Below are 11277 nucleotides of genomic sequence, written 5' to 3' on the forward strand. Positions count from 1 at the left end.
ACACACCTTTTATATTCATATTCTGTCCATGATGTCTATACACACGTTATATACATATTTATATTCCGGGCTCTGACATTCATTCAAACATTTCTATATCTTATATCTTAATTCCTTTATTTGTATTTTTGATATTTGCGTGTTTTGTTAGGTATTAATGCGCTGATGGAGCTAAGAACATGAGCATTTCGCTACACCGGCAAAATATGTGTAGGCGACCAATACAATTTTATTTTATTTGACTAGCGGTGGAGAATATGGCAGCATTTCCTTCCATAATCTTCCCTTACTGCTGCTAGCCACATCTAGCTGTTGCTCGGGCTACACATCAGGGCAGGCATTTCAATTCTAGAGCTGCGAAAAACTTCAAAGGGATATAATTCTCTCTCGTTCTGTCTCTTCGTGTGAAAACCAAAGGTTACAAAAACGTTGAATAGTCATGAGATGAAGATCCACACGGGTGGCAAGATATAACTGCACACGTCTTTGTTAATAACTGCATATACCTTACCTACTCTATGTGGCACAGAGACCCTATCCTTCTGAGCTTGAGGAGAAAATGCGGTGAGAGAGGGTAGGGAATCCCTCCAGTCTCTGACGTGCCTTTACCAAGGAAACCTTGTCCTCTCGCAACTGCCCATTTTAGGAAACATGCGTCAAAGGACTGTACCAAATCAGACAAACGGTGAATATAGAGAAACTTTATAACTTCCAACTCGATGATAAAATACACGTGCGTAAACATGTAGGCTTATCACAAGCATAGTACATCGACTCTAACGATGTTATGTATAACAATAAAGCTGATTTACGATACCTTGTGCTGATTTTTACAATCTTAGCTATGATAACCCCTCAAGTGAAGTGTCTACGCCCAGACAGTGACGTGAATGAGCCTGCTTGCGTTGATAAGCGGCCGCAGTTCTCCGTCGTGCCATTGAAGTGAGTCATCCTAGTGTGGTGAAGGAATAGAAAAAGAAAGATAGAACTGTTCCAGGGGAACAGCGGATTGCTGAAGTAGGCCTAAAGTGTGTCGCGGGGAAGAGATTCTGTAGAGCAGGCTGGGGTGGAAAGCAATTTTAAAGCCTCTGTATGTGACTCACTCGCAACGCAAGTCTATTCACCGCCAACTCTGGATTGACTGCGAAAGTAGGTGACTTTTGTTCTTGAAGTTGGCTCTTGTAGCACACCTGAATAGGCTACAGCAGTGACAAGCGAAAGAAGCAGGATATAATTATTTGGAGTGGACAAAAAATATAAATATTTTCAGTTTTACTTCTAGTTAATTACCTTAAAATATTTAATTTGGAAGAGCCTGGATTTTTTGTACCAATAACCTATTTGAAAACACTTTTTTTCTGGATTTCCACGTGTTTTAACGACTATTGCTTTCAAGTTGGTCACTTTCCAATCTGGTCCACTTTCAGCTCCCAAAAGGGATTCCACTGTCAGAGGATTTTTTGAGAGTTGGGAGCTCATATCAACTACTGAAATCTTCCTCTTTCCTGGATCATGTACCAGGACTACTCCGTGAACTACGACACCTCGTCCTGCGGCAGCAGCACTTCGCCGGTACAGCCAGAGTCATTCACAAGCGGCAGCAGCACGATCGGCAGTCCGATCTCTACCTCAAGCTACCAGGTAACGCAATACAACATAATATAATATTATCTTTTCTCAAATTAAAATATTGGTATTCACAACTGTAAATTGAGTTTCATTGTATCGACATTTCGTCACTGTGCAGTTGTCTATGACACACTTTTAGATGGGTAACCCGGAGAGGCTAAAGCGCTGTTCGTAATTAAAGGTGCTGTGCAATGCAATAGAGGTGCATATTATCTTTCTAATACACTGCTATGTACATGTTTTATTCAAGGGCCATTAAGAATATTATATTGATATTAAATATATTACTCCAAACTATAGCCTAGTGCTGTAGAGACTTTGTCTTCACATTTGGAGAAAGCGCGCCCGCGGTATCGCCTGTGATATTATCAGAATCTGCGCGCGTTATATTGTGATATTCTCCCAATATTTTCCAGACCTGCTCTGCAATAAAGTGAAATTTAATAGATTATATATGTGGTTCTGGCCAAGACACCGATGCGCGAGCGAAGTGCGTAAAAAAGGAACAAACCGACTCAATGCCGGATTTATGTTGAATGTCAGAAACCTGTGTTATGAACGACTGCTGAAAATGTACTTATTGACACACATGTGTATGCGTAATCTGAATTGCAATATGCAATCAGGTATTGCTCAATCGCTGTAGCCTATAATTTAATACCCACGTGTTGCACTATAGAACTGGTCATTTGAAGTTGAGGGGACGTTTTTATTATACAATACATATTTTGTAGACGGAAGAATATACTTTAGAAAGTGTTCATACTGTGGAGTCCTCAAATCATTTAGGTATACGCACATTAGAAGACCTGTTGAATGAGTATACACTTCTATGAACACAGGAGGCAAGTTATCATGAGTTATAACACACACCAAACTGCGTATAGGTTGCTACAGCATATTTTGCCATTCTGATTGCTCTCAACATTTTTCCTCCAAGATATGGATTTAAATATAAGTTGGAATGTGTAAACCAAAGGGCTACCTTTTCCCTTGCACATGGGATAGCGACTTTATTCATGAGCATAACTTGTTCAAGGGGAACAAAAACATGCACTGATTCGATTCTACCAATCCTTCTCAGTGCCTTCTTGGTTAAGATAGCCTACTGTATGTCTCTGACCTGCTGATGATCAGTGATCATCACTGTAAAGCGAACAGAGCAATAACGAATATTGACTATGACTCCACATTGGATAGAAGTTCTGCAACAAGGTCTATAGCGTCATTCAGTGGTGGTACGCTGCACATTGCACAATATAGGACATCCACCCATAGCTTCGAGGTTGTGTGTGTGTGTGTGTTGCAGATGGGGCCCATGTATCACGCACTGGCAGATTTTGTCGTGACATGGAAACGGCAGGTTAAGACGCTCACGATGCGTCTCCCAATGCGCCTTCGTTTATGTTGGAACATTTGGAGACTTCGAGGCAGGAATTTCCCCCAGATCCCATACAATGATTAGGCCTACATGTTTTTTTCTACCTGCTCTCTCGTCCTCTCGTTCTAGTGACATTCTGAGATATGATGCCCAGTGGCTATCATTGAGGAACAGCCATAATCAGCATTTCACACCACATGTCCACTTTAAATGCTATTCCTGACAAAATATGAGCTTTTAAGGTTGAAATGTATCGATATGTTCTATGAAAGTGACAGAGAGACAATGTGTCTTGTGTTTTCAGTCGTCTGGTGTTAGGTTGTCCGTGTCCAATTCACAACCCGCAGTAGGCCTACTAAGGCAAATGAAGGAGGATCTCTGCGCTACATTTAACAGCTTGTTCTTTCATAGATCTAGACCAGTGTTCTAAGTTAATTTCGTATAATGAACATTGCAACTGTTCAGATGTCCTCTCAGGCACGTGTCGGAAAACTGAGGGCTAAAAGAAGTGTCTCGTTTTTGTAGGTGAAAGGACCCGTCTGCCAAATGGCAACTGTTTTTTTGCTCCCGTGGGCGCACATATAACAGCTGGACTGGTCGTAGCGTTAAATAATATTGATCGTCCACTCCAGACCAGAACTCCCACGCATTTTACTTTGTTCTTTCAATCGTCTTTTGAATTGACTTGGTTACATCAATTTCGAGATCATCATAACCACTTCCTTATTTGTTCCCGGTTTGACGCAGTGCCATAGGTGCTCTCTCTTCCCTGGACATGTTTACAGTATTATTGAGCCGAAAGTTCCTGGATGTTTACGTCATCCTTTAGTTTCTCGGGGGCGGAGGACAACTATTCTATTTGTTTAAGAGGGGTGTTATTTTCTTCTGCAGCAATGGCGAAATCCCAGCGCATAAGAGTAAGACTCTGGGAAAGGGGGTAACGTGTGGGAAGCTGTTTACCGGTGTTGTGTCGAAAATCTCCCCCCTGCCAGAATCCCCCCCCCCCTCCCATCTAATTTCCTTAATTTTGTGGCTAGATTCAAATACTTTCTGTGACACACATCAGAGTCAAATACTTTCTATAGAACAAACTTCGTCAGGAGCGGCAACCGAAATTAATAATTAATGTATGTGTGTTATATTAAACATAGAGGGGGGAGTCAAATGTTGGCAAGCAATAAACATTTCAGAACAACTATGGCTGAATTATTATCCTTACACTTTCAGAAAATACCATTCGAATAAGACATGGGAGAGATGACGAATTTTGGCAAAGAGATTTATTTATAGAGTAATACAAAATCAGTAGCGGATTTAGGTACGGGCGACATGGGCAGCCGCCGCCGCCCCCTGGTGCGGGTGGGCGCGGGTTCGCCCAGAACTCCATAAAGCTAGAACCGCCACATACACTTGAACCAAATAGCCAAAACGAAAACTGCAGACAAAAATGTTTTTTTCTGCTACTAGATCAGTGAAATGTAAGCTAAAATGACAACGGAGTGAAGAGCAGAAATCTCAACGAGCAAGCAAAGTCGCAGCAATGAAGAACGCAAAGGGGAGGGAGAATTCTCGGCACAACACCGGCATTAGCATACTGACTTGATAGCCTATGCGAGACAACTCACAAATTACTGGGCCGAGAAACGCGTAACATGTTGTATTTGTACCCTGCACCTGGAATTGTGGACAGTGTTTCACATTTGGAGTCTACTCACAGTCGATTCACCTATTGGCTCACAAATCAAATTTGCACAACAGCCTTCCTTTACCTATTTTCATATCCCCGGTTCTTACCAGAAATGTCTGTTACTTCTGTGTGGCAACCAGTCACCCCAATTACCATATCCAACCATTACCCCATTTAGGACTTTACCTTCTCCTTAGTTATTAGTCCCTGGGATTTATGACTGCAGTGGAATTTTCCTTGTTGCCTCACTTCTGGAATGTAACTGTCTGGGGACCTAGCTTTTCTCTCTAGCCTAAATATAATGCCTCTTTCCGCCTTACTGGAACTGACCGATTTACGCACTTGCTTTACATATCCCCAACATGACTCATCAAAAGAAAATAATGGATGAATTGACCCCTGGATGGCAGCCCAGAAGCATTACTCGTCTCTTCATGTTCTATGTTTAATGAACGAGCAAATCCAGCCCATATCGGGTCGGCTGATGACATGCATCACTCACCTTTGCCCTCTAGTCACTCAAGTGTCTGGCGTGGACTTGTTGAGACATACTAACTTGCGTCCTATCCTTGCTTTTAGGGGCAATATCAGTGTGGCATCAGATATTGTCTTATCACCCCAAAGATGCCTCATGAGGGCTCAAGCCATATAAACTGAAATAAGGATACTGTATTTTGCTTTAAAGATGGTCACTTCTGTGTTGTCTCTCACAGCAGTTTGGTGTTGATCACTGATGAGCATGATAAGAGTCCTCAGATAAAGTAAACTTGTGGTCTTATGTCATCTATTTTATTAGAAAAAAAATAGATATGCTTACACTTGTCTATGGAAAGAGAGAGGCCTGTATCAGTGCCACTGCAAACCATCATGATCACCTTATTCTGGCTGGAATAAACAAGTCATCACACCTTCCCTGGTGGATGTTTTTCCTTCTTCAGAGAGGTGTACCATTCCATACCATGTTGCTCTCCAGATGACTTGCAGCTTGATGCAAGCTCCTCTCCTAGCTGTAGTGTGATGATGGAGGCAGCAACACTACGGGCTTTCCCGCCGTGATTCACTGAACGTGTCACTGACTGTGCCACTCCAGGGGTTAAACGGGTGAATCTAGACAGTGTTTGTGTGTGGAGTCAGTGATTCACTACTAGGCTGTAATGAAGAGGATGTGTGAGTATGATGAAGGGTGGGTGGCTAGTGTGTAAACGGGGGGGTTACGCTACAGTACTCTGTGGCAGACATGGAAATTGAGGTAACAGGGTCAAAGACATGTCAAGTTAAGTTTTTCCCCCAGTTGTAACCAGTAAAATAAATTAACAACAGTCAATTTCAGCAAAAAATAAATGCATGGAAATGTATATTTTGATGTTACTCCATTCACAATGTGTTTGTCCCCTGAGTTGAAGACACACAACCTGTGTTCTTTGTCATCTTGAAAACATCTATTATCATCTTGAAAATATCCACTCACCATTTTTCTCCCGCTCTGCCCTCTTTTTTGCCCGCTCTGCCCACCTCCCTCTCTTTTGGCTACCTTTCCTGTATCTAGAAATACCGGGTCGACATGCCTGGCTCTAGCAGTGCCTTCATCCCTACGATAAACGCCATCACGACCAGCCAGGACCTGCAGTGGATGGTGCAGCCCACAGTGATCACCTCTATGTCCAACCCGTATTCACGCTCCCACCCCTATGGCCACCACCTCTCCAACGGCCCTGGGCTCCTGGGACACACCACCCTGGCCCGTCCGGGTGTCATCCGCTCCATCGGGGACACCCGCGGACGCCGCAGGAGAGATGAGCAGGTGAGGACCACAAGTGTACAGGTGATGTGGGTGTTTAAAAGTTCATTTTGTCTGGATGTGTGGAATTCACCATGTCCCGGCAAGCACTATTGGTGAATGTCTTCTAACATTGTGAGACAGTAGAGTGAGTTTTAATATCAAAGTCCCAAGTTGTGAGGAATTTGGACATGATGGCTTATATGTCTTAACCCAAGGCTTCTCTTCTTGTTTACCCTGTTCAGCTTACGTGTGAGCGACAACTCACAAGGTGTGTTGTTTATTTCCTTAGCTTACCCCTGAAGAAGAGGAGAAGAGGAGGGTGAGACGCGAGAGGAACAAGTTGGCTGCCGCCAAGTGCCGCAACCGCAGACGAGAACTCACTGAGACGCTCCAAGGAGTGAGTTACACAGCACACACACACCCTAACCGAGAAGAAGAGACAAAGTTTTGTAATGGTTAGGTTGTTACGAATGCACTGATATAAGTGGACACAAGTGGCATTTCGTCAAGTTTGATAAAAAGGAGTTGTGCCTGTTGTTCAGACACGTATCTGCCTTCTCATTGGCTAGAAGAGTCCCATCTGATCTCAACTTGATGACTACACTTTCCCCTCCCTCAAACTGCTTCCAGCAAAAACACCCTTCCCTCTCTCCACCACACGCCACTCTTTGTTGAATGACCAAATAAGGAAGTGTCATATTTCAATCATGAAGGGCAACCTGAACTTAAACCTACACTTTACCTGACATTACCTGACATTCTGGTTTGACCCTTATCCTAATTTTAAAAAATATTGCTAGTACAACTTTGTCCAAACAAAAATGGTATGAGGAAGTAGGAAACAAACAAGCAAAGCACGGACACACCCCAAAAATAGGAGAAATAGTGCAACCGTCTCTTTCCTTGTTGCACTATTTCTCCTATTTTTACTACAACCGTCTCTTTCTTTCCTTGTTGCACTATTTCAAAAATTTTTGGGGTGTGTCCATGCTTTGCTCGTTTGTTTCCTACTTCCTCATACCTTTTTTGTTTGGACAAAGTTGTACTTGCAATATTTTTTTGAATTAGGATAAGGGTCAAACCTAAATGTCAGGTAAAGTGTAGGTTTACGTTCAGGTCATTCAGGTGCAACATAGCCAAGACTGCCCTTTCGCTTTATCCCTACTCTTTTCCTGAGCAAACTTACACTCAACTATAATGTGCAGTGTGCTCTTTTTGGAAAACAGTACACTCTTGTGGTAGCATTAGGTGGTGCAGAAACTCACCAATGTGTACCTTAAACAGTGATTGGGGCTGTAACATGAAGATTAACACTTTTTCTGTCTACTCCAAACACCAGAATTGTAATTGAGCTGAACATTAACCCTCCAGATACTGAAGATTAAAACTTGTCCTGATCGCCTGTTTTGTTTGTTTGTGTTTTCCAGGAGACTGAGGAGCTGGAGGACGAGAAGGCTGATCTACAGAAAGAGATCGAGACACTGCAGAAGGAGAAGGACAAGTTGGAGTTCATGCTGGTGGCCCACAACCCCTTGTGCAAACTGCCACCCGACGATCGCCACCAGGGGGGCCACCACCACCAGCAGCAGTGCGCTCCTCTTCCGCTGACCATGCGCAACAATCTGGGTCCCCGAGGCCTCGTCAACCCTGTTGTGGTGAAGCAAGAACCACAAGAGGACGATGAGGACGGCAAGTCCCAGCGCTCCGTCATCAAGCCCATCTGTCTTGGTGGAGGTGGTGGGATTTACTGCGATAGCGACAGCCTCAACACCCCGGTGGTGGCCGCCTCCACCCCGGCCTCCACACCCAGCGCCCCTAGCCTCATCTTCACCTACCCCAGCATGCTGGAGTCCGAGAGCCCCTCGCCATCCTCAGAGTCCTGCTCCAAAGCCCACCGGCGCAGCAGCAGCAGCGGGGATCAGTCTTCAGACTCCCTCAACTCACCTACCCTCCTGGCCCTCTGAGCAGGGGCAGTAAGGTGATGTTGTGCGGAGGGCGAGCAGCGCCCCCTTACCGACTTGGAAGACAAAGAGCACACTCAAGCCTGGACCAAGCCAACCAGTAACTGTTTCATTGACACCAGGAACCCTCAAGGGCTAAGCCGCTTGTTTTTCTTGTATGCTTCAGTGTGATTTTTTTTATACCCAAAGTGTGTGCACCTGTACCAGCCAGTGTCATCCCTTCTCCATTTCAACTCCAGCACAATTTGTTTTTTTGAACAATGAACATATGACATGGAGGTTAGAAGTGACAGCAGAGGCAGTCATAAGAAGAGAAAACTGGTGAATGCAAGACGTATTTTTTGATCAACATTAAGTAAAGCCATCGGGCAAAAGTTGCACTCTGCTATGATCAATCTACCAGTTAATGACTAAATGAGAGACCATGGGAGGGATATAGAAACAATGGAAAGATTTTAAAAGCAGGCTCATCTTTTTCCTTTTTTTAATCCTCCCTCTCCCAGAAACCAGGACCTGTTTGGGAGACTACAGAGAGTGTGTGGATGCGCTGATACGCTAATAAACATATGACTTTATTTTCATCTCTACTTGTATTTATGACCTGTGCTGTGTGACCTTGCGTTCTGGTGTTGTTGTCTCCTGATGGTTCACTGGGTGAGCCTCAAAGCCTCAGTGTCTCAAACGAAAATAGCCCATTTTTATTCATTGCCTAGATCCTCAACACTCTACTCCGAATATTGGTCAAAGTATGGATGGCCATCGTATTGTGTGCTTTTCTCGGTTAATGTACCTGAACTTTATTATGTGTTTAATACATGTTTGTGTGATTTACATTGATGTCAGGGATTTCTCTTCTGTGTGGTTGTTGATAACTATTTTAAGGAGCAGCATGGGAAGCATCGGGCCTCAAATGCTTGAGTGATATATGAGGAGAAATTCAAAAACCGTGGACCCTTCTACTTCTGAAATTATGTCATTCACCAAGACAGTTCGACCAACGAGGGTATTATGACCAACTCCTTATACCCCAAATACTAGTGGAAGTGAAGGTTCAAGCAGACACTCTAGAGCTTCATTGAAAGTCTTTTTTTTTTTGGGGGGGGGGGGGGGGTTGATTGAATTGCAATATTTAAGACCTGTTGTTTACTTCAAACATTCCTTACAGGGTCAGTGAGTGTCATGGCCTTGCTGTGATCACGGGACAGAAGACTTCCTGAACAATTTTTAGTTGTGCTGGGTGCAGCAAATGAGACTGTGCAAAAAATCATTGCTGCTGCTGTTGTTGTGGACTGACCAGTCTTGAAGGAGAACACATCACTTATTTATCTTTGTGTGGATGGTCTTGAGGTAAACTTCACTGGATAGTTACGGTATCACATGATAGCGTTTGAACAACAACACCCATCATGCATTGCGGCAAATTGCAGACCGAAAAAAAGATACCAAAAACCATTGTGGGAGAGAGTGTGTTCTTAGTCTGTTGAACCCCTTAGAAACACGTAGGAAAGCCATTGACTTTAGATCTTCTACTGTACGTGTCATCTACTGTACGTCTTCTGTTTCTGACATCTATTTCTTCTTTTCTCAAATGCTTTAACTGTTTAAAATGATTGAAAACAAACAAAAACAGCAATATGTATAGCAGTGTTTGTTCATTTCGTAATTTAAATCAATAATTATAATAAAAAAGCATTTTCAACAAAGAATTCTTGAAAGTTGTTGTGTTGGCCTGTTCGTCTTTGTGTTCACAAACGGTGTCCCATGAGTGATACAGTGTCCTTACATTTGTCGCACTGAATATTAGGCACATTTGATTTTAAAGGCGACGTACCCCTAAACTACTTAGTGGGGTAGATAGACTAAACCACCCGTTATGTTATATCTCATGCAACAACACGATATAACACTGCCTTAAAAAATTCAATAATTGACAGCGTGGGAAATATCTTTATTATATATGCAGACTTTTTGGTTGGTCATTCAGTGGTCAGTTTGTCAGAACCTATCTACAGTGACAACCATAAAAGCAACTCCAGTTTTTGACCATATGCCTGAATGGCCAATTAAACATTTACAAGTAAGTGATAGGTGTCATTATCCTTCTCGTTTCAAACATTTTTTTTCTTCTCCATTTCACAGTTTATACTTATTTCTAGTGGTTAAAGTGAGACATAGAGAACATGTGTAAATCTAACATCACAGGGTATGTTTGAGATTCTTTGAATATAATTCAATCATGAAAAAAAGTCAATGACTTAAACCTTTAGTAGAGAGGCTCAGTGAATGTGGAGTCAAAATGTGTACACGTGTGCCAGTGGAGACGCTGTAGAAGGACCAGCCAGCCCAGATACCCCTACCTGCAACAGAGTCGTAGTGTATGTATGGTAGTCTCCTTATAGTTGTGCCATAAAGAATATGTAGTTAGAGCATAGCAGACTCCATGACTTATCATTGTGTCCAAGCAAACAGTCAAAAACCTCTCCCGCTAAGTCTTTTATATGTCACCCCTACAAGATCCCATATCCCACTCCAGTTTGCCTCCCAGTAACAGTACCCGGTCAGCCCTTGTCTACACAGCAACTGTGGCCACACCTCAAAATCACAGGAGGTTGGTGGCACCTTAATTGGGAAAGATGGGCTTGTTGTAATGGCTGGAGCGGAATCAGTGGAATGGTATGGACGACATCAAACACATAGTTTCCATGTATTCCATTTGCTCCGTTCCAGCCATTATGAGCCGTCCTCCCCTCAGCAGGCTCCTGTGCTTAAATATCTTAGAGTGATCACAATATGGCTGTGTTTTGGTTCTGTGTGACCTCAAAGGCATCTGATAGTGAAA

General features: G+C 43.1%; 1 protein-coding gene across 2 annotated transcripts; it reads left to right on the forward strand.

The window, feature by feature from the left end:
- The first annotated feature begins 938 nt into the window (after positions 1-938).
- fosl2 (FOS like 2, AP-1 transcription factor subunit) lies at positions 939-10144 on the forward strand. 2 transcript variants are annotated; one of them, XM_020500818.2, is made up of 5 exons: positions 939-1149; positions 1428-1641; positions 6244-6498; positions 6767-6874; positions 7905-10144. In XM_020500818.2, exons 2-5 carry the CDS (start codon positions 1513-1515, stop codon positions 8439-8441), a joined length of 1029 nt encoding a protein of 342 aa, XP_020356407.1. In that variant the 5' UTR covers positions 939-1149; positions 1428-1512; the 3' UTR covers positions 8442-10144. The 2 variants fall into 2 exon arrangements, with proteins under 2 accessions (XP_020356407.1, XP_020356408.1); XM_020500819.2 differs by having other exon boundaries at positions 1522-1641.
- Positions 10145-11277: the final 1133 nt, after the last annotated feature.

This window comes from Oncorhynchus kisutch, linkage group LG14, assembly GCF_002021735.2.
Source record: "Oncorhynchus kisutch isolate 150728-3 linkage group LG14, Okis_V2, whole genome shotgun sequence".
Taxonomy (NCBI): Eukaryota; Metazoa; Chordata; class Actinopteri; order Salmoniformes; family Salmonidae; genus Oncorhynchus; species Oncorhynchus kisutch.

Bases quoted from the DNA above. Each gene is read 5' to 3' on its own strand.
- fosl2 (XM_020500818.2), top strand. From the start codon at position 1,513: ATGTACCAGGACTACTCCGTGAACTACGACACCTCGTCCTGCGGCAGC. The intron at 1,642-6,243 runs GTAACGCAATAC...TCCTGTATCTAG, and splicing joins TCTCTACCTCAAGCTACCAG to AAATACCGGGTCGACATGCC. The intron at 6,875-7,904 runs GTGAGTTACACA...TGTGTTTTCCAG, and splicing joins TCACTGAGACGCTCCAAGGA to GAGACTGAGGAGCTGGAGGA.